This window comes from Vicia villosa, unplaced genomic scaffold (genome assembly GCF_029867415.1).
Source record: "Vicia villosa cultivar HV-30 ecotype Madison, WI unplaced genomic scaffold, Vvil1.0 ctg.001998F_1_1, whole genome shotgun sequence".
NCBI lineage: Eukaryota > Viridiplantae > Streptophyta > Magnoliopsida > Fabales > Fabaceae > Vicia > Vicia villosa.
Window position 1 is genome coordinate 106,768 of NW_026705806.1, and position 21,205 is coordinate 127,972.

Sequence of the window (21,205 nt, forward strand, 5' to 3'; positions counted from 1 at the left end):
CTCATCCAAAAGTTCCTTTATGCTAATCACTCCCAGTTCCCTAATAAGTTGCCCGTCTTCGCCAACAACGGGTATCCCCAATCGATCCACCTTGGCGACCGAATGAAGGCCTTGCACGAACTTCTAGAGAATAGCATAATCTCCCCGAGCATCTTCTTTCAAGTTTGAAAGCTTAGTAATGTACTGGTCGGTATGTCGCGGGCGAAAAATCGTTTGTCCTTTTTCGGGATGAGACACCTGATGCCTTCTTTGGGCTCGAGTGCTCAAAAAATGATGATTTTTCTTTTGTACCGACCAAACTTTTTATTGTTTCCAAAGTAGGAAAAGTAAAAAAGCTGCAATAACCTAAAAAGTGGGGGAGAGATTCCGGGTAAGAGGGTTGGTTATACGAAGGGAAGGTATTAGCACCCAACGTATCTATAGTACTCTATAGGTTTCTTTGTTTCGTTTATTCCATTCTTGTTGTGGTGGAGGTTCTTGTGAAATAGGTGGGACCTAAGGTGTTTGTTTGATTATGCTCGCAAAGATCATCGCGATCCTCTGCATACATATCCCCTAGAGGGAATCAGAGCATCTGTAGCTCGGGGTCTACGGGTGCTAAGGTTTGAATGGTTTTTTTTGTTTTGTTTTGCTCGCCAAGGATCGACCTTGTGCCTACGTATTCTCAAAGGGATGTTGAGAAAGTCAGAGCAATCGTAGTTCCCACTTATGCTAGTGGAAGCAAAGGAAAAGAGACAAATGTCATCTAAATGTTTGATGTATCTAATCTATATCATCACATACATCTGTTTGATTTTTGTTTGAAAATCTTTTCATTATAAGCCCTGGGCTGTGCCACTTATGGCGCTTAGAATGATAAAGATGTTTTTGTTGTTTAACCAGCCTTGTGGCAAAAACTTTCAATGAAGTCAGCCTTGTGACAAAAAGTTTTGATTAATCAGCCAGCCTTGTGGCAAAAGTTTCAATGAAGTCAGCCTTGTGACAAAAACTTTGATTAATCATCCAGTACGGTGGTAAAACAGTTTGATTGATTTGCCAGCCTTGTGGCAAAAAAGTTTGATTGATTGATTGATTGATTGATTGATTGTTTGTGATGATATAAAAGAGATACTCCTATCATAGAGATGAAAAATGTCTAATCTCCTAGGGTATTTATTTTGGATATTAGGGATGCTTATAAGAAGCCCGTGGGTCCTTGTACGAAGCCCAAGAGGAGGCTATCCGAGGGTCCTTGCATTGTAAGCCCAAGAGGAGGCTATGGGAGGGACAATCCAGGGTCCTTGCATTGTAAGCCCAAGAGGAGGCTATGGGAGGGACACTCGTTTGTACAAAGCCCAAGGGGAGGCATGGTATAGTTGGTTTGAGCTCTTAGAGCGATTTCACCGGGAAACCATACTCTATGTCCTAACCTAAACTAGTGCAGATTCTTTGCACGAAGCCCAATAGGAGGCTATGGGGAACCTAGTGTTGTACTAAGTTGAATAAGCACACATATCACACATATGAACAAACATGAACAAGTATGAACAAGCACATATATATGACAAAGTATGTGTATATAATGGAGTTTATGAAGGAAATAAACCTGTAAGCATGATCCATTTGTATACACAGGGCTCGGGACTCATACTCGGGAAGAGGTCCACTTGAGTTTATTCAAAGCTATGTAAACAGGTATTTACAAAAGGGCTTGGGACTTATACCTACATGGAGGCCCATGGTATATTTTTGGGAAGATTTAAAGAAAACCTTCATTTTTGGTTTGTTATTCAAGGTTAAAAAACACATTGATTGAGATATGTACAAAAATGTGTGTGTACAATGAAATACCTAATTTCATGTACAGGAATGGGTATGTACAAAAGGGGCTTGGGACTTATACCTACGTGGAGGCCCGTGTTTTATTTCATAAAACATGGTTGATTGTTTATTTACAGACGCGTTGTTTGAAAAAACTGTTTGAAAGTTATTGTTTTTAAAAGAGTTTTCTGTACAAAGAAAAACTGTAAAAAGAGAGAGGAAAGGGACTTATACTCTCTAATATTCGAGAGGCCCCTTTTGTTTTGAAAATCAATTGATTAATTAAAAAGATTTAATCAATAGTTTCTTTTGAAAATCAAAAAGAAATGGTTTATCGTTTTTGAAAAGAATCGCGATCGCTTGTTTTAAAACGATTTGAAATTGAAAGAAATCAAATTAATCAAGATAAACAGAAAGATTATACCTAAATGATTAATGTTTGATCACAAAATATTTATAAGTGATTAAGTTTGAAGAATCAAAAAGAAAAACAATATTTAAAGTATTTAAAAATACTTAAAAACAATTCATTTTAAACCTATTTAAAAAATGTATCAAATAAATATTTTTTGATGATTTTTTTTGGTATTCATAAAATATATATATCAAATGAATAGTGTTTAAAAAATGAAGCAAAAATGAATTGATTTGGTTAGTTAAATTAATTGATGAAGTTGTGAAGAAAAATGAGAAAAATAGTGGTAAAAAATAAGGTTTTGTCTTCACTAGGGCTTGAACCCACGCCCTGAGGTTCAATACTCAAAACAACAACCAACTGAGCTGCGCGCGCAGCTTGTTTATGATACACGCTCATTTAATTATATTCAAAAACAAGTGTTTGAAATCTCTGAACAAAAAATGGCGCCAAGAACATGAATCCCAATTGAATTTGAAAATTCTGGAAACTGGATCAAATTGATCAAGTGAAGGGTCTAATTCACTCGATTTTTCACAAGGATCACGATGGTGGTCTTTAATTCCATTTATTTTCACTCTAAGGGGGTCAATTCTCTGATGAACACGAAGAACCCTAATTCTATGATTCATTCTAAAATCGTGTATGTGCAAGTTAAGATGCAATTGATTGAGGGTTAATGATCCTCATAGGTGCAGAAACAAGATGGTATGCTCACATTTCATTTATGATGCGTGCAAGTATGAGTTTGAAGTTCATGAGGCTTACCTTCAAAAACGGCCAAAGTGGAGATTGAATTCTTCAGTAGAGATGTTACAGATGCTTTGCAATGATCTGGATAGCTTCAATGATGATTATGGAACATGTTTGGATGCTTGGAGTGAACTGAATTCATCTGAGCATAGCCATGGGACCCGATCTGCAGTTGCTTGGAGTGAGGATCGAATTTGAAGATTATGAGGTTACAGGCCATATGTGAGTGTTTGGATCATTCATATGAAGTATATGGAGGGTGTTAGAAGTGATAGTTTGGGCAGATATGGCTTGATGTGAGAATTGGCATGTTAAGGTTCACTTTATGCAAACATGGAGGTGAGATGGTGTTTCTGAGTTTTAAGGTGTTTTTGGGTGTGTGGATGGATCAAACACATCACATTTGATGTTTATGGGATGTTAGAACCCTCACTTTGCTCAGAAATTGCAAGAAATGGAAATTGTAATTCTCCCTCTTTGAAACTCATGAAACTTGTAACTTAAGAAAGAAGAGAGAAAACCTATGATTATGAGGTTTTGGTGTGAGTTTTAAGATGATTTGAACCTCTATTTATAGGCCAAGGATTCTGAATGCAAAGCTCTTGCAAGTTGATCAAGAAGTGATGATTTGGCTTAAGAGATAAAATGGAATCTTTCACATTAAATGCAAATGGTTAAAAGTGACTTAACCATGGTTATTTCTCTAGCTTCTTATCTCTTCCATTTTGATCTTCAAATCAGAAAATATCTTCAATCATTGCATCTATGCATCATTACTTGGATCATTTGGCAAAATGGTTCATAACTTTGGCAAAATGACTTGAAATTTCAAGTGAAAAGTTCACTAATGTCAAAATTCAAAACCATAGCTACACTCCATATTTTTTCATGCTCTTGGACATTTTGGAAAGCTCATATTACATACTTCAAAACCCTAGTTGAAAGTGTCTTCAAGATCCTTAAGGAAGTGGGTGAAAAAGATCCATGAACTTTGAAGAAAATGAAGTCTTAAGTGAAATTTTCAAAAGATACCAACTTTGAAGCTCCATATCTCTTAAATGGTTGATCTTTTGGAAAAAAATTATATGTGACAAAGTTATTCATTGGATCAAAATCTACAACTTTCATGTTGGAAGTTTTTTTCAGTTTGTAGGTGAAATTTTGAGTTATTCCCTTCCAAAGTTTGGAAAAAACCATTGAAAAACACTTAGAAAATTTTTCTAAGTATAAAAGTCAAACTTTGACTTTTTGATTCTTGATTGATTTTCTTGATTTTTCTTGATAAATTGACTTCATATATCATATATTGATGATTCAAAACTTCAAAAGTCATGGTTGACCAAAATCCCCCAAAAGTCAATGGTGATCTTGTACAGTTGACTTTTTCAAACGAATCGCGTTTCTGGAGATTTCAAATGAAACAGGCTATCCTCATCAAATGAATGGTATGAATGGATCTCATTGAAGCATTAGAGGATATTGAGCCATGGTTTGAGTTGTGGCACCATGTTCTGATTAAAAAGTCAGTTGTTCAGTGAATTAGGTCAAAAACCCTAATTGTCGACCTGATGAAATTGATGACTATGGATCTTGAATTGAGATGCAATTTCCATTGTATATTGTCATAGGGATTATTTGAGGGTGATTGAAACCTTTGATTGACTTCCTGGGGATTTTTAGGGTTTCCCAAATGTGATCCCTGATTTTAGTCCCTGATAGTTCAAAACCCTAATCTGATGATTTGAAATTTCACTGTTGATCAATCCTTGTGTAGGAGATGTCTTGAGTCAATGGATTAGGTCAAAATGATGCACTTGGGGTCTTGAGGTCATGTCCCAAGTCATTAGGTCAAATCCTGAGCAAAAGTCAGGAGTATGCTATCTTCAGTCAAAACCCTAACTTGGTCGATTCAGAGCCTTTGAGCTTGTTGAAATGAATCTCTGAGGACCAAATATTGATTGTAGATGAAGATGATTCATTTGAGATGAAGGGAGAACAAAACCCTAATTGATTTGTACTTGTACTGATGAGTGATTTCTTGATTAAACCCTGCTGAGTCACAAGTAGCAAACACAAGCTATGCAATTTGTTAGAGATGCAAATGATGCATATGCAAATGATATGAGGTGGTATCTTAGGTCAAAAATTGGGGTATGACACGGTACCATACTCAAAATGATCACGGGACCAAAAGAACCTGAACTTATGCCTGCGATAGTGACAGGCTCCCCTATATCGTTAAGCACCGGACGACCGTGGATATCTAAGGTCGGCACATGAGCAAAAACACTGTCCCGAGCCGCTAGGGACTCTGGGCGGACAAGGAAGAAGCGGGGCTTATAACCCTTCAAGGAATCCGAGTAAGATTTAAATATCTTCTTGGATTGCTTCAAAGATACCCATCCGAAGCGGCCATCCCGCACCGTGCGCTGCTGAATTTACATGCATTATTATTCTATTTTATTTCGATTTTATTATTTTATTTTGTATTATGTCGGTATTTATATTTGTTTTCAGGAATTTATTTAATCGGAGCTCGCAAAAGAAATAGTCGAAAAAAGGACTTAAAATGGATAAGAATTGCTTAAAAGAACATTTAAATAAGGAGGTGCAAATAACAATAAGAACCAGGCCCAAGCACACGCAAGCCCACGACGCACAGGAAGTGGATGCACGTGGCGTAGGGGCACTCTGAAGCACACGCCGGTCGGCGTAGCCCCTCCCCATCCATTCGGAACCCCTTTAATATATGTGTGTGACTTACGTCACACACCCAGGCCCAGAAGAGACGAGTTTTCTGTTTACGCCATTTTTTCCTTCCAAAGAACAGCAACAACAACGGAACGTGATCAAAATCAAGACTCTACACCAACTCTATAAATACCCTTGAAGAATTAGTGAGAGGGTGACGTACGTTTACCCTACTACCGTCAAGATTTCTTCTGCATTTTCCAGCTCTGTTCTTGTTTCCTACCCACTTCTTGCAATAGATTTCCACACCGGAAATACTATTGCCATTGAGTTTTCCTTTCTAGCTTCAGATTTAGTTTCAGTTTTCAGTATTAGATTTAATTTCATAATTTAATTCAAGTAACGGATTCAAGAACCAGTGCTGCAAGATTACAATTTTCAGTCTGCAATTTAATTCAGGTTTATTTATTAGCATTTATTATTATTCACGATTTATGTTAATTTATCAAATTATGCCCGGATTATTTTATATCTATTATATCTATCCCGTTCCGTTTATTAAAACAATGTCCGACTAATTTATTTTTTTATCGGTATGTAAGGTCACATAACCGAGGGAATCAAGTAACACTGTCGATGTAGTTTATTAATGGAATTTATTTGTCTGGTTGATATTTCTAAACGCTTAATTAAACTATTTTGTAACGAGAGTTAAAAACAATAGAAGTTAGGACCAATAAAAACGAAAGTTTGAGATTTTAATTGGACCTTAGAAATTAGGCATTAACCTTAAATACACCGAGAGCGCTTTAAGGGTAATTACTTTTCATTGGTTTTCAAAAATCACTTTGAACTTTAATTGATACAGCGAGAGCGCTCACTTAGGTTTAATAGTGAAATCATAATCAATAAACACGAGAGTGTGAGAGGAGGGTTTTTAAACTAATGATTTCTACAGAAAAGTGATTTTAAATTACGATCCGCATCGATGGCTTACTAGATCCCCGAAGTCCGACCATTGCATACCGATATTATATCCCTAGATTTAATTCAATAATGTTTCTTTTAAATTCTCATCTGATCAATAATCAATCAATTATTAGCCTTAGATTTACGTAGTAGCGATTAACTACATTAGGTCGATTCTTAGTCCCTGTGGGTTCGATATCTTTTAAAACTACGCGATAGACTGTGCACTTGGAGTCATAATCATAGACATACCCCATTGTCGCGATCAAGTTTTTGGCGCCGTTGCCGGACTAATTTAGTCGACAATCGTAATTAACTGTTACGTTGTAGACACTAAGGCAAACACAATTTTTCTAATTCCCTTTGTGCATGCCAAGTACTTGCTCTCAAAGTGAAGACTTAGTGCTGCCAATTCCCGAACCAGAGCGTTCTATCACTGTATCACGTCGATTACGACTCACTCGCACTCTTATTCCTACTCCTATTTCTGAACTAGTAGAAGAATCAACCATGGGAGAACAGCCGCGTCCTCTCAAATCTTACGCCATTCATTCACAAGCTGAACCTCACAATAGCATTGCTGCTCCTGCTATTGAGGCGAATAATTTCGAGCTAAAACCATCGTTGTTGTCAGCTGTACAACAAAACCAATTTTCTGGAAATGCGACGGAAGATCCTAATCTTCATTTGTCAGTGTTCTTGCAATACGCAGACACTGTAAAAGCAAATGGTGTCAGTTCGGAAGCTATCCGACTGCGCCTTTTTCCTTTTTCACTGAGGGATAGAGCTAGAGCTTGGCTCTAGTCTTTACCCGCCAATTTTGTCACGACCTGGAATGAACTTAAGAAAATCTTCCTGGAACGTTATTTTCCAACTAGTAAGACTGCCATGCTAAGAGCCCGGATCAATGGGTTTAGACAAAAAGAAACGAGTCTTTATTCGAAGCGTGGGAGAGATACAAAGACATGCTTAGACTTTGTCCACATCACGGTTTAGAACAATGGCTAATCATCCATACCTTCTACAATGGTCTCCTCTATAATACGAGACTTACAATTGACGCCGCCACAGGTGGCGCACTGATGGATAAAGAATATGTTGATGCTTACACATTGATCGAAAGTATGGCTCAAAACCATTATCAATGGGGAAGCGAGAGAGCTCAATCACAGAAAACTTCTGGAGAGAAATCTTCGACGAAGAGTGGGATGTACGAGATAAGTAGCCTCGACCGCGTTAACGCCAAAGTCGATGCCCTAACTCAGAAGATTGAAAACCTCACTATAGCACCTGTAGCCGCCATGGCTGCTATTTCCCCTATTGCGAAATATGCGGAATGTTTGGACATGCTGCCCCCGAGTGCCATCTTTTGGCAGGAGTTTCCCCCGAACCAGTAAATTATGCTCAAGGAAACCCCTACTTAAACACATATAACCTAGGATGGAAGAATCACCCTAATTTCTCATACAAGAACAATAATGCTTTGTACGCACCTGGTCAAGCACCCCGGGTACCACCTGGATATCAAAAGGCACCATTCGCTGCTCCTAACGTCCCTAGGAAGTCTAATTTAGAAATAATGATGGAAAATTTCATAGCCACTCAGACTCAGACTAATAAGGATTTCATAAACCAGAAAGTGCACACTAATGAGCAAATCAAGCAGTTAGCAACTAAAGTAGACGCGTTGGCCACTCACAACAAGATGCTTGAGACACAAACCTCTCAAGTGGCACAGCAACAAGCACCTACTGCCACACCTGTTGGGACGTTTCCAGGACAACCACAACCAAACCCAAAAGGACATGCTCATGCTATTATTCTGCGAAGTGGTAGAGAGATGGATGAACCGACTGACCCTAGGCTTAAAAACCCTGCTATGTTCCAAAGCCCTAGGAAGACAACTGAGGAGGAAAGTAGACCCAAGGATAAACCAAGTGATTCGAAAAAGAAAAAGGACAAGGAAGGCGAGACGGAGGAGAAAGAAGCGCCACACATATCTCCACCACCCTATAAACCACCTATCCCGTACCCTCAAAGACTCGAGAAATCTAAAAACATAGGGCAATTTAAGAAATTTTCCGAACTTAAACAGTTAAACATCACAATTCCGTTTACAGAAGCTATTACCCAAATGTCCTCATATGCTAAGTTCCTAAAATAAATCCTATCAAAAAAGAAGAAATTAGAAGACAATGAGACCGTAACACTCACTGCTGAATGTAGTGCCATAATCCAAAATAAAATGCCACCTAAGCTGAAAGACCCAAGAAGTTTCTTTATACCCTACAATATAGGAAAATTTGTCATAGACAAAGCTTTATGTGACTTAGGAGCTAGTATTAGCCTAATGCCTTTGTCCATTTGTGAGAAACTAAACATGGGAGATCTAAGACCAACCAAGATGTCAGTACAACTTGCAGACCGATCTGTCAAGTATCTTGTAGGTGTTCTTGAAAATGTACCTGTCCGCATCGGACAATTCTACATCCCTATGGATTTCATAATTATGGATATAAAGGAAGACGTCAATACTCCTATCAGGAAGACCTTTTCTAGCTACTGCAGGAGCCATTATAGACGTAAAGAAAGGCAAGTTGACATTCGAAGTAGGTGAGGAGAAGGTCGAGTTTATTCTAACACAATTCCTTCAAGCCCCAGCTATAGATGACACATGTTATCTGGTGGATGTTATTGATGAATGTATAAGAGAGATAGGATTATCAGAAGAATCTTACTCTGAAGTTATAAAGATCCCGATGCCCCTGATTTTCGAAGATGACAATTGGTGTCCAAAATATCAAGATGATAGTTTAAGCGAATGCTTAGCTTTAACACCCAACCCTATGCCTTGCCCAAAGAAACCAGCCTTGGACCTTAAACCATTACCCAAGACTCTTAGATATGAATATCTAGATGATGAGCTAAAAAGACCAGTAATAGTCAACGAAGATCTAGGCGCCACAGAGACTGAGAAGCTATTACAAGTATTAAGGAAGTATCCATCTGCATTGGGGTATAACATTGCTGATCTTAAAGGAATAAGTCATTCCATATGTATGCATCACATCATGTTGGAAGAAGATTGCAAAACCTCTAGGGAGCATCAAAGAAGGATTAACCCTATCCTGAGTACAGTAGTTAAAGATGAAGTCACCAAACTTCTGAATGCTGGAATTATATATCCAATCTCTGATAGTCAGTGGGTAAGTCCGGTCCATTGTGTACCAAAGAAGGGAGGCATAATAGTTACCATAAACAAGTTTAGCGAATCTATAGCCGAAAGAAAGGTGACTGGAGCAAGTATGTGTATAGACTATTGTAAGTTAAACAAAGCCACGAGGAAAGACCATTTCCCCTTCCCTTTATTGACCAAATGCTCGAACGCTTAGCAAAACATTCCTATTACTCTGATGACCAAGAGAAAACAACCATTTGCTACCTGGATGGTTACTCAGGATTCTTTCAAATTCCAATTCACCCTGATGACCAAGAGAAAACAACCTTCACGTGCCCTTATGGAACGTTCGCTTATAGAAGAATGCCTTTCGGATTATGCAACGCCCCTGCAACAATTCAGAGATGCATGATGTCAATTTTCGCTGATTACATAGACAACATCATGGAAGTCTTTATGGACGATTTCTCTGTGTGTGGGAAAGATTTCGAAGGATGTCTCTCAAATCTAGAAAAAGTATTGGACAGATGTGTACAAGTTAACCTCGTCCTAAAATGGGAAAAGTGTCACTTTATGGTTAAATAAGGGATTGTACTTGGACATGTAGTCTCCGAAAGAGGAATTGAAGTCGATAAAGCAAAGATCGAATTAATAGAAAATCTCCAACCCCCAAAAACAGTTAGAGAGATACGAAGCTTTTTAGGACACGCAGTTTTCTACATAAGATTCATAAAAGTCTTTTCTAAGATCTCTAAACCTCTGACTAGCCTCCTAATGAAAGACGTTGAGTTTAATTTCAACGATGAATGTTTGGAAGCCTTTGAAGTACTAAAGACAGCCCTGATATCCGCACCTATAATGCAACCACCCGACTGGAATTTACCATTTCAAATTATATGTGATGCAAGCGACTATGCTGTAGGAGCTGTCTTAGGTCAAAGGAAAGATAAGAAACTCCACGCAATATACTATGCAAGTAGGACCTTAGACCCTGCGCAAATGAATTACACCACAACTGAAAAGGAACTCCTGGTCGTGGTCTTCGCGTTAGACAAGTTTCGTTCCTATTTAATAGGAGCAAAGATAATAATTTACACTGACCATGCAGCCATTAGATATCTACTAGCCAAACAAGATGCAAAACCTAGACTATTAAGGTGGATCCTACTACTACAAGAATTTGATTTGGAAATCAAAGATTAAAAGGGAACCGAAAACATTGTAGCCGACCATTTATCTAGGATGGAAGGTATTAAAACAGAAGAAACACCAATCAATGATGATTTCCCTTACGAACGCTTAATAGCACATTTAGAATCCGAAAGTGATACATTGGAACAACCTAAAGCGCAAACCGTTAAGACACTAAGCACCAGGACCACACTGCCATGGTATGCCGATTTCGTCAATTACCTAGCTGCGAGAGTGCTTCCGCCTGACATGACTTATCAACGAAAGAAGAAGTTCTTCCATGACCTTAAACAGTATTATTAGGATGAACCCTTACTATTCAAGAGAGGCGTTGATGGAATATTCCGCAGATGTGTTCCGGAAGAAGAAATAGAAAGCATAATACATCATTGACATGATGCCCCATATGGTGGGCATGCTAGCAAATCAAAGATATGCGCTAAGATTCTGCAGGCGGGTCTCTTTTGGCCCAACCTGTGGAAGGATGTCCACATCGCTGTTAGAAACTGTGACCGATGTCAGCGCACTGGAAATATATCTAGACAAGATGAAATTCCTCAAAAGGGAATTTTAGAAGTAGAAATCTTTGATGTGTGGGGAATCGATTTTATGGGACCTTTCCCATCTTCCTTCGGAAATAACTACATACTTGTCGCAGTCGATTACGTATCTAAATGGATAAAAGCTGTAGCCTCACCCACAAACGATGCACAAGTAGTTATTAAGCTATTCAAAAATATAATCTTTCCAGGATTTGGTGTACCAAGATTAGTCATTAGCGACGGAGGATCCCACTTCATATCTAGAATTTTCGAAAAACTCTTAGTGAAATATGGAGTCCGACACCGTGTAGCAACGCCCTATCACCCACAAACTAGTGGACAAGTTGAGGTCTCGAATAGACAAATTAAGCAAATACTTGAAAGGACAGTTGGCACATCTAGGAAGGATTGGTCAACTAAGTTACACGAAGCACTGTGGGCGTATAGGACCGCCTACAAGACACCAATAGGAACCACGCCCTTCAAATTTGTATACGCTAAATCTTGTCATCTACCGGTGGAACTAGAGCATAAAGCCTACTGGGCAATAAAAACCTTAAACCTAAGTTACACCGCCACAGGCGAGAGAAGGCTATTGGACATTAACGAGTTGGAAGAAATTAGATTAGATGCTTACGAGAATGCTAAGATTTACAAAGAAAGAACAAAGAAGTGGCACGATAAACGCATCTCAATGAAGGAGACCTGGTGCTACTGTTTAATTCTCGACTTAAGCTATTCCTAAGAAAACTTCGTTCAAGATGGTCTGGTCCATTCGAAGTTACCAAAGTGTATCTGAGTGGCGCTATCGAAATTAAAGGAAAATAGAGCGATAACTTTGTTGTAAACGGGTAGCGATTGAAACATTACCATATTGTTGAAAACAAAGACTACACTGATAGTCTTAAGCTCGTAGAGTTAATCGTCGAGTCGTAGAACTAACCATCAGTTCGTCAAGCTTGCGACGTTAAACAAAGCGCTTTCATGGGAGACAACCCACCTTTTAACTTTAATTTTCTGTTAAGTCATTTTAATTTTAAATGTTTTATTAAAATTTATCTTCTTTTCTTTCTGCACTCTTATTTCAAAATACTAACACTTTGTTTTAAAATCATACTAACTTAAAACTCTTCTTTCTGATTTTATAAAAACTTCCAGGGTACTAACCACTTTTCTGACTTTCGAGATGGATTTCACTGATGACATGGTAGTTACTTTTGGGAGTGAGGATTAGCGGAGACAATATGAGATTCTGACACAGCGTGAGATGGGTCTCACCGCTTTCTCGCATGATTCGACTCTAACAGTTCTAGGTATCTGGGAAAGTGTGCACTTTATGCTTCATCAGATTGGATGGGAGGATCTCCTCACCACCCGTACACGCACTTTCCGCAACCTGACCTTAGAGTTTTAGAGTTCCCTCCGATGTGAGCCTAGACTTGGATTAGGTTTCAACAAAGGAAGAGTTTCATTCAAGATGTTTGGATTCACCTACCGCTTCACCACCCGTCAGTTGGCCGAGTTACTAGGATATCCCATAGGAATGGATGCCTTAATGGAAGTCGATGATGAGTACTTCCCTAATAACATGGTTAACTACTTTTGGAGTACCATATCTGGTAGAAACCAGAATGATCTACGATTCTCTTCAGAAATCCACAATCCCGCCATTAGGTATTTCCACATGATACTAGCTTTCACACTTCTTGGAAAACCTCTATGCGATACTTTGGTGACTAAGGATGAGCTAGGCATTATGATGTGTGTTTTCCAAGCCAGACCGGTTATGGGAGTTTCATTTATGCTTGCTAGGATGGCCACTTTGGCCCAAGATACCATCGGTCCTATCCTTGTAGGGGGTCTTGTTACTAAGATCGCCCGTGCTTTATCTCTGAGAGGCCCGCTTGCTAGATTGATTCCTTACGGAGGATTCAAATCCATGGACATGGAATTTTGCTTCAACAAGAGCCTGATTAGCAACTACGAGTCTCCACCTTATCAGCTTCTCGTGAACTATGAGCCGGTTAATCATTTTGCTTTACCTTGCATTAGGTTCACAAGTGTTCATAAGAAAGAAAATTGGATTTATGATTTGGAAGGACAAGGCGAGAATGACTTCGAGGAAGAAGAAAGTGATCCGAGGACACCGACTAGCTACTATGACATTGATACTACACCTGATGAGGATGTGCCTATGGTTGACCATGATGCTGCTATAGAGACCCTTCGGAACGACGTTGATGTACTTCGTACCGATTTAGGGAGACTCTGAGGAGATTTCCACGGATTTATGGATTTGGTCACGACAAATCTCGACAGTTTTCATCAACAATTTCAGTCGATCCCGCCTCCGAAAAGTGGCTAATTGAAGACCGCTAATTTTTATTTCTAACTCATACATTTAGACAATGAGGACATCGTCTAGTTTAAGTGTGGGGGAAGGGAATGCTTAGTTAGGATTTAATTTTTAATAGTTTTAATTTTTATTTTTTTCAAATTTCATCATTTTAATTAGTTAGTATTTCTATTTTTAGAACAAAATTTTAATTTTCGGTTTTTGATTCTAATAAAATTCAGCATTTTCTTTAGTCTGTTTTTATACTTTTTATGCTATATGTTCCCTCTGCTAAAGTTATACTGTGTGTGTATTGTTAGAAATTAGTGTTTCTAAAAATATATCTGCTAAAGATTGCTTTATATATTGCACTGCTATTAGCTTTATCTGTTAGGCACAACATGCATTTGCTATCTGCTACCTATACTACTGCACTGCTTTGAATTCAATTTGTATAGAATAGGACTATTATTTGCTACTGATAACTTATTATTCACCCAATTAAATACTTTTACTACTAGTCAAAGATGTTTCTACCAAAATAATGTTGGTCCAATAGCATTGCATGCAGTCTTGGTCAAAGAGGAATCTCTGCAACACAACAGAACACGCAAAGCAAACACACTCTGAATGCACGCTTCACGCATGCATGCATGGCTGCCGTCCACCATAGAAGGCCCCACGCCGGTCGGCGTGACCCCCCTAGCCGTTCGGCGCAAACCCTTTAAATGCAGAAGAAACACATTTGTTTCATTCACACCAGAAGCGAACCATTCCTCTGCATTTTCAAACTTCCCAGTGCCAAATTAAACCCCATTTTCAACTTCAATTCAAACCTCACCTTAATTCCATTCAACATTCATTCAATCTACTCATTCACCCTCTGCTATATATATTGTACCATTGCCACAAATAGAACCACAAGCAATTTTTCTGCTATTTCTCCAAAATTTCTTTCATACTTCCAGTAGAAAATTTATCATGGCCAACCTCAACAACTAAAACGAAGAAGAGTTCCCCGGTGTTACCTTCCGAATTGGAGAAGCGAGAGAAATTCAACAAAACCGATATCGATGTTTCGTTCAGAGAGGGGTGGAAGCATCAAGGTTCGCCCATATCGATAGCTTGCGAAGATTGGGGCTGTACGAAACCGGTGTGCAAATATTACTCCAACAAACGGGTTTATCATTCGTGAGCACACTCGACTACCCTACATACGTGGCGTTAACCTTGGAGCTCCTAAGTTCTTACGTCTACAACACACCCACCGATGCTTCTCACAACTTTATCGGAACCGCTACCTTCCGACTATTCAATCGAGAATACACCATGAATCAAGTAAGCCTCAGTGCTCTTTTTCGGTTCCCACGTGTTGAAGGAGCCAACTATAGAATTCCGCACGAGCTTTACTGGAAAGGAGCCTTAAATGAAACTTGGCGTCGAATATCCGGTAATGATAACGTCGCTCCCGACATGCGCTTCTCTTCGTAAATTCACAACCCGACTATGCGTTACTTCCACCGCATTTTAGAAAATACCATCTTTAGAAGAACCAACATCAACAAAGTCAATAGTAAGGAGTTATACTTCTTTTATTGTGCCTTCTCCAATCATAGAATCAATGCCAGCACTTTCCTTATGTCTCACATTCAAGCTCTCGTGTCAAGAGAAGGAAACACACCATTCTGTGTAGGATGGGTTGTCACTGGTATAGCTCGAGCCCTCGACCTGAATGATAGGCTCGAAAATCTACCTTCTCTATTGCCCGTTTTTATGGATATCAACAACTGCAGAGTTGGTCGCCTTATCAAATCAAGACCAGACGGAAGGTACAACCTCATGATGCGAAACAGGGAAATTCGTAGTGTTATACTACCAAACATCGAGATCACGAGGATAGACCGCGGGGACAACTGGATCTATGATCTCGACGCACCTGCTCCTGGTGAGAACATGGAAGATAATCAAAATAATGCAGATAATATGGATGAAGTTGAACAGGAAATGAACCAAGGAGAGCCCCAGCCTGATGAAAACCCCCAACCAAATCCTGAAAATGTTGCAGGACCATCTGTACCTCCACCCCGAAGAAGGAATCAACCAGTCACACTGGATGATGTGTATAGAGAGATGATACGCAACCATGAGGAAGAAACTCAGTGTCATCAAAGGATTGAGGCGGGTCAGAATGAAATGATGACGCTAACGCGTCAAATGCAAAGAGATCAACACGACTATGCATACTGGAATGATCAAAGCATTCCAGACCTCACTAAAGAAATGAATTGCTTGACATATCGTGTTGAAGGCTTACATGAGTATGTGTACCATGCTGGGATAGTTCCGCCTAGAGACGGCGATGAAGGTCGAAAAGGAGGAAGGGCACGAACCCAAGGAAGAACTCGAGGAAGAGGAAACGAGTAGTGAGTTCTCATCGTTTCTACCACACAAAGTCGCATTGAGGACAAAGCAACATTTAAGTGTGGGGGAGGAAGCTTGCTGCTTTTCTAATTATTGTGAGTAGATTTTTAAATTTTAGTATTTAATTTCCAGTTATTCCCTATACTTTTTTTTTAGTTTCCTGTCATGTACTCTAAGTTTAATATATGCGAGTATTTTCCGTTTGTCGAATTTTCTACCCACTTGAACTATAAACCTTTTTACCTTATACGCATAGCTTGACACGCTTGAAAAGTACAAGAATATAACAATTTAAGATATGTTAGAACCGAAGCACTAGTAAACAAAATTGCTATATTCTTGACACTCTAGAACTCCGATTTATGCAAGATTCAATTTAAGTACCTATTATTTAAAATCTTTAACTTCTAGCTTTAAAGTAGCTTCGAGTAGTTTATTCAGCAGTCGGCACCGTCTTAAACACAAACTAAGTAGAGAGCCGATGAATATAAGTGAATGATCCTGAAAATTTTCAGTAAAAAATTTTAAAGATTGCTCTGACTAAGCTAGGTGACCCTCACCCAGTCATTTAACCTAAAGGACGTATATCTCGCAAACAATAAGGAAACCTATTGTCAGTTGATTCAAAAGTATCTGATATTGAACTTGGTAGGGCGAATTACGGTTCGATCCCCCGCAGCTTACAATTGGTTAAAGAAGTGGGTACCACAGAAATGTGTTAGAGCCCCGTGCTAATAAGGATCAGAGTCACTAATCGGTTACTCTACTATGTGTGTGAAGATAAAGGGCTTAATGTGATTGCGCTCGAATGAAAACAAGCAAAATCTAGCGAAAGGGTCTAGATGAGCTGTAATAGCATGATTTGAATTGGTATGCATAAGTTGGAGTTGTTTAGTGTCGCTACTGTATCTTTAGTGTTTATATGAGTTTCCGTGTCTCTAACGAAGTATCGCCGCGACGTGTACGAATCGAGATGATTGTCAGGCATATGTAAAATCTTTTTCTTGATTGTTTACTTGAGGGCAAGCAAAGTTCAAGTGTGGGGGAGTTTGATAACGCGAAAACGTATTGTATATTTAGCTTAATTTACATGCATTATTATTCTATTTTATTTCAATTTTATTATTTTATTTTGTATTATGCCGATATTTCTATTTGTTTTGAGGAATTTATTTAATCGGAGTTTGCAAAAGAAATAGTCAGAAAAAGGACTTAAAATGGATAAGAATTGCTTAAAAGAACAGTTAAATAAGGAGGTGCAAATAACAATAAGAACCAGGCCCAAGCACACGCAAGCCCGCAACGCACAAGAAGTGAATGGACGTGGCGTAGGGGAACTCTGTAGCACACGACGTTCGGCGTAGCCCCTCCCCTTCCGTTCGGCACCCACTTAATATATGTGTGTGACGTAAGTCACACACCCAGGCCCAGAAGAGACGAGTTTTCTGTTTCCGCCATTTTTTCCTCCGAAAGAACAACAACAACAACGGAACATGATCAAAATCAATACTCAACACCAACTCTATAAATACCCTTGAAGAATTAGTGAGAGGGTGACGTACTTTTACCCTACTGCCGTCAAGATTTCTTCTGCATTTTCCAGCTCTGTTCTTGTTTCCTACCCACTTCTTGTAATAGATTTCCACACCGGAAATACTATTGCGATTGAGTTTTCTTTTCTAGCTTCAGATTTAGTTTCAGTTTTCAGTATTAGATTTAATTTTAGAATTTAATTCAAGTACCGGATTCAAGAACCAGTGATGCAAGATTACAATTTTCAGTCTGCAATTTAATTCAGGTTTATTTATTAGCATTTATTATTATTCACGGTTTATGTTAATTTATCAAATTATGCTCGGATTATTTTATATCTATCATATCCATCCCGTTCCGTTTATTAAAACAATGTCTGGCTAATTTATTTTTTTATCAGTATGTAAGGTCACATAACCGAGGGAATCAATTAACACTGTCGATGTAGTTTATTAATGGAATTTATTTGTCTGGCTGATATTTCTAAACGCTTAATTAAACTGTTTTGTAACGAGAGTTAAAAACAATAGAAGTTAGGACCAATAAAAACAAGAGTTTGAGATTTTAAATGGACCTTAGTAATTAGGCATTAACCTTAAATACAGCGAGAGCGCTTTAAGGGTAATTAGTTATCATTGGTTTTCAAAAATCACTTTGAACTTTAATTGATACAACGAGAGCGCTCACTTGGGTTTAATAGTGAAATCATAATCAATAAACACGAGAGTGTGAGAGGAGGGTTTTTAAACTAATGATTTCTACAGAAAAGTGATTTTAAATTACGATCCGCATCGATGGCTTACTAGATCCCCGAAGTCCGACCATTGCATACCGATATGATATCCCTAGATTTAATTCAATAATATTTCTTTTAAATTCCCATCTGATCAATAATCAATCAATTATTAGCCTTAGATTTACGTAGTAGCGATTAACTACATTAGGTTGATTCTTAGTCCTTGTGGGTTCGATATCTTTTAAAACTACGCGATAGACTGTGCACTTGCAGTCATAATCATAGACATACCCCATTGTCGCGATCAGCTGCACACAGAATATATAAAAGAACAAAGGGATCGTTGCCCCTATCTTCAGATGTGTTCAAACCAGCTCAAATGCTCGGATAAAGGCAATCGAGTTGGGATGAATGCCCACCTGGAACTCAATGAAAGGAATGCGAAATCCCATCTCCCAGAAAACGACCTCGTACATTGGAAGCAAATCAGGAGTATACACAGCGCAGATGCGATCCTCTTCACCTGGGATAAGCACCGACCACCCTTCCCCTACCTCCGCGAAGATAACCGAATCATCTTCCACGAAATAACTCTCCACGTCGAGCGCTTCTTGGTGCACCCAGGCCAGCGGGGATACGTCCGGCCAAGCTGGAGGAGAAGAAGAGGACGAGCCTGATACACTCGGACGCCTTTCATCGGCTATATTCACCTGAAACACAGGGGAGAACAGTGAATTCGACAATTCAATCAAATCCACACTTCCACCATCGTCCAGAGTGAAAGGGCACACCGACGGTCCAGAGCGTCCTTGCCCCCTCCAGGATTACAGATACCGAGCTAGATAAGGTCCGCGCTTGAGGACGGGGCAAAAACGCAGGTCACATCACAACGACCTACGTCCCTAGAGAAAATACTAAAATAACTATCAATAAAACAGAAAACTGATCTCAAACAGAGGATTCAACCGAACGCAGTCGTGAATGACGGAAAAACCATCCATCTCCGCCACCCACCACTAACTTCACCATATACTTTCGTCAAAGTCGTCCTAAAAATCTAGCCTAGCCACATGCAAACGATTCTAAACAACAATCTAAGCATAAAATACGGAAAAGAGGAATCAAAAATAAACTTACTATTACGATTCTGACGAAAAGGTTGAAGAATTGGACGAAAACACTACAACAAGGGCTCACAGTAAGCGGCAGAGGGAGAAGAACGAAACAAAAGAATTTGAAAAGTTTGGGGAAAGGATGGATCCTCATATTTATAGGCTGCTAAAGGCGTCACATGCGTCGCACGTGCAACATTATGTAAAAGCATGGCCATCAATAACCCTAACTGCCTAGGTAATAGGGTAGTCATCATTTCGCATTAAATGCAACACGCCCCCTACCAACTTTTCTGAAACGACACACTTCCCTACTCCCGGCCTGACCCTTCTTCTTCCCGGGAACTTGAGACCTATCCTCCTCAGATGCCCAGGCTCGGGTCCCCTGGAGATTCCCCGGATCAACTTCCCTTAAGTCGTCACTCCCTCGACCGGAAGCAACGACTTGGGGGGGCTTCTGTTCTGGATCGACCCAATCAGTATAATTGGGCCAATCCAGCCTTCGGCCCAAGAAACTTTAGACCACGCGTGACAAATTCCACCGGTCGCTCCGGGAAAACTCACAAGACAGCCGACCACGAGGGACCCTCCTGCCCAGTAAACAACCAGTTCGCGTGTCACCTAAATATCCGCCCCAGAAGGAGGAGTCTAATCCTCATAAGAACACCCTATAAATAGCCCTCTCTACACAGAGGGCAAGGTAATATTTTCTTACCCCAAAATTCTCTCACTTCGTTGTACCTTGTGGAACACATACTTACTTTGGCATCAGAGTGCCTTGCAGGTACAACCCTTTTCTCCCCCTCTCAGGCATCCGAACTTCAAGCCTTCATTGTTATTAGTCATCTGATCTGCTCGGTAAGATCAAAAATCAACCAACCAACAAAAAGTGAAATACGATGACTCTGACTTCTTCCTCTTCTAATGAGAGATACGTAGGCACATGGTTATGAAACCAAGGCGAGTCCACTAATAGTTTTTTTCTTCTCAATTTTAACTCTTGTAAATACTTTTCTCTTTGTAAATAATTAAAAGCAATAAATAATTAGGAAAACATTCTCTTATACAAACACACCTTAACCTTAAGCTAGAGAAGCTTCCCATTGAGTACAAGGGAGGTGAGGGGTGCCTAACACCTTCCCCTCACTTAACTGACTCCCAAACCCATATTTGGTTGTGATGACCGTCTTATCCTTACCTTTAGGTTTTATCATTATTTCTCATATTCCTCAGTGTTGCACCCCAAAATTTGCCCACTTATTTATACCCAATTAGCTTTCATATTACATTCATGTACATACCTCATGTAGGTCATTCATCTAATACATTCATCCATATCATGGTTACTGTTCAAGAGAGTTGATGAAAAGGAACTGTTGCATGGGAGATATCTTGGTTCAAAAGAGAAGGTTTGGAGTATAATTATATGGCCTCATTTCCATTGAAGTTCTCCTAAAATCAGGTTTTGTTTCTCTCCAAGTCAAAGCTCGGGTTAAAAGATACAAATCTCAGATTCATCAGGGCTTTCA

General features: G+C 39.3%; 1 protein-coding gene and 1 non-coding gene across 2 annotated transcripts; one reads left to right on the forward strand and one right to left on the reverse strand.

Annotated features, from left to right (window-relative positions):
• Positions 1-7,516: 7,516 nt before the first annotated feature.
• Positions 7,517-7,622, reverse strand: LOC131637444 (small nucleolar RNA R71). The gene has a single exon (XR_009294337.1). It is a non-coding gene; the product is annotated as a small nucleolar RNA R71 (small nucleolar RNA).
• Positions 7,623-8,210: 588 nt separating this feature from the next.
• On the forward strand, positions 8,211-8,792 carry LOC131637443 (uncharacterized). The gene has a single exon (XM_058908028.1). It carries the CDS (start codon positions 8,211-8,213, stop codon positions 8,790-8,792), a length of 582 nt encoding a protein of 193 aa, XP_058764011.1.
• Positions 8,793-21,205: the final 12,413 nt, after the last annotated feature.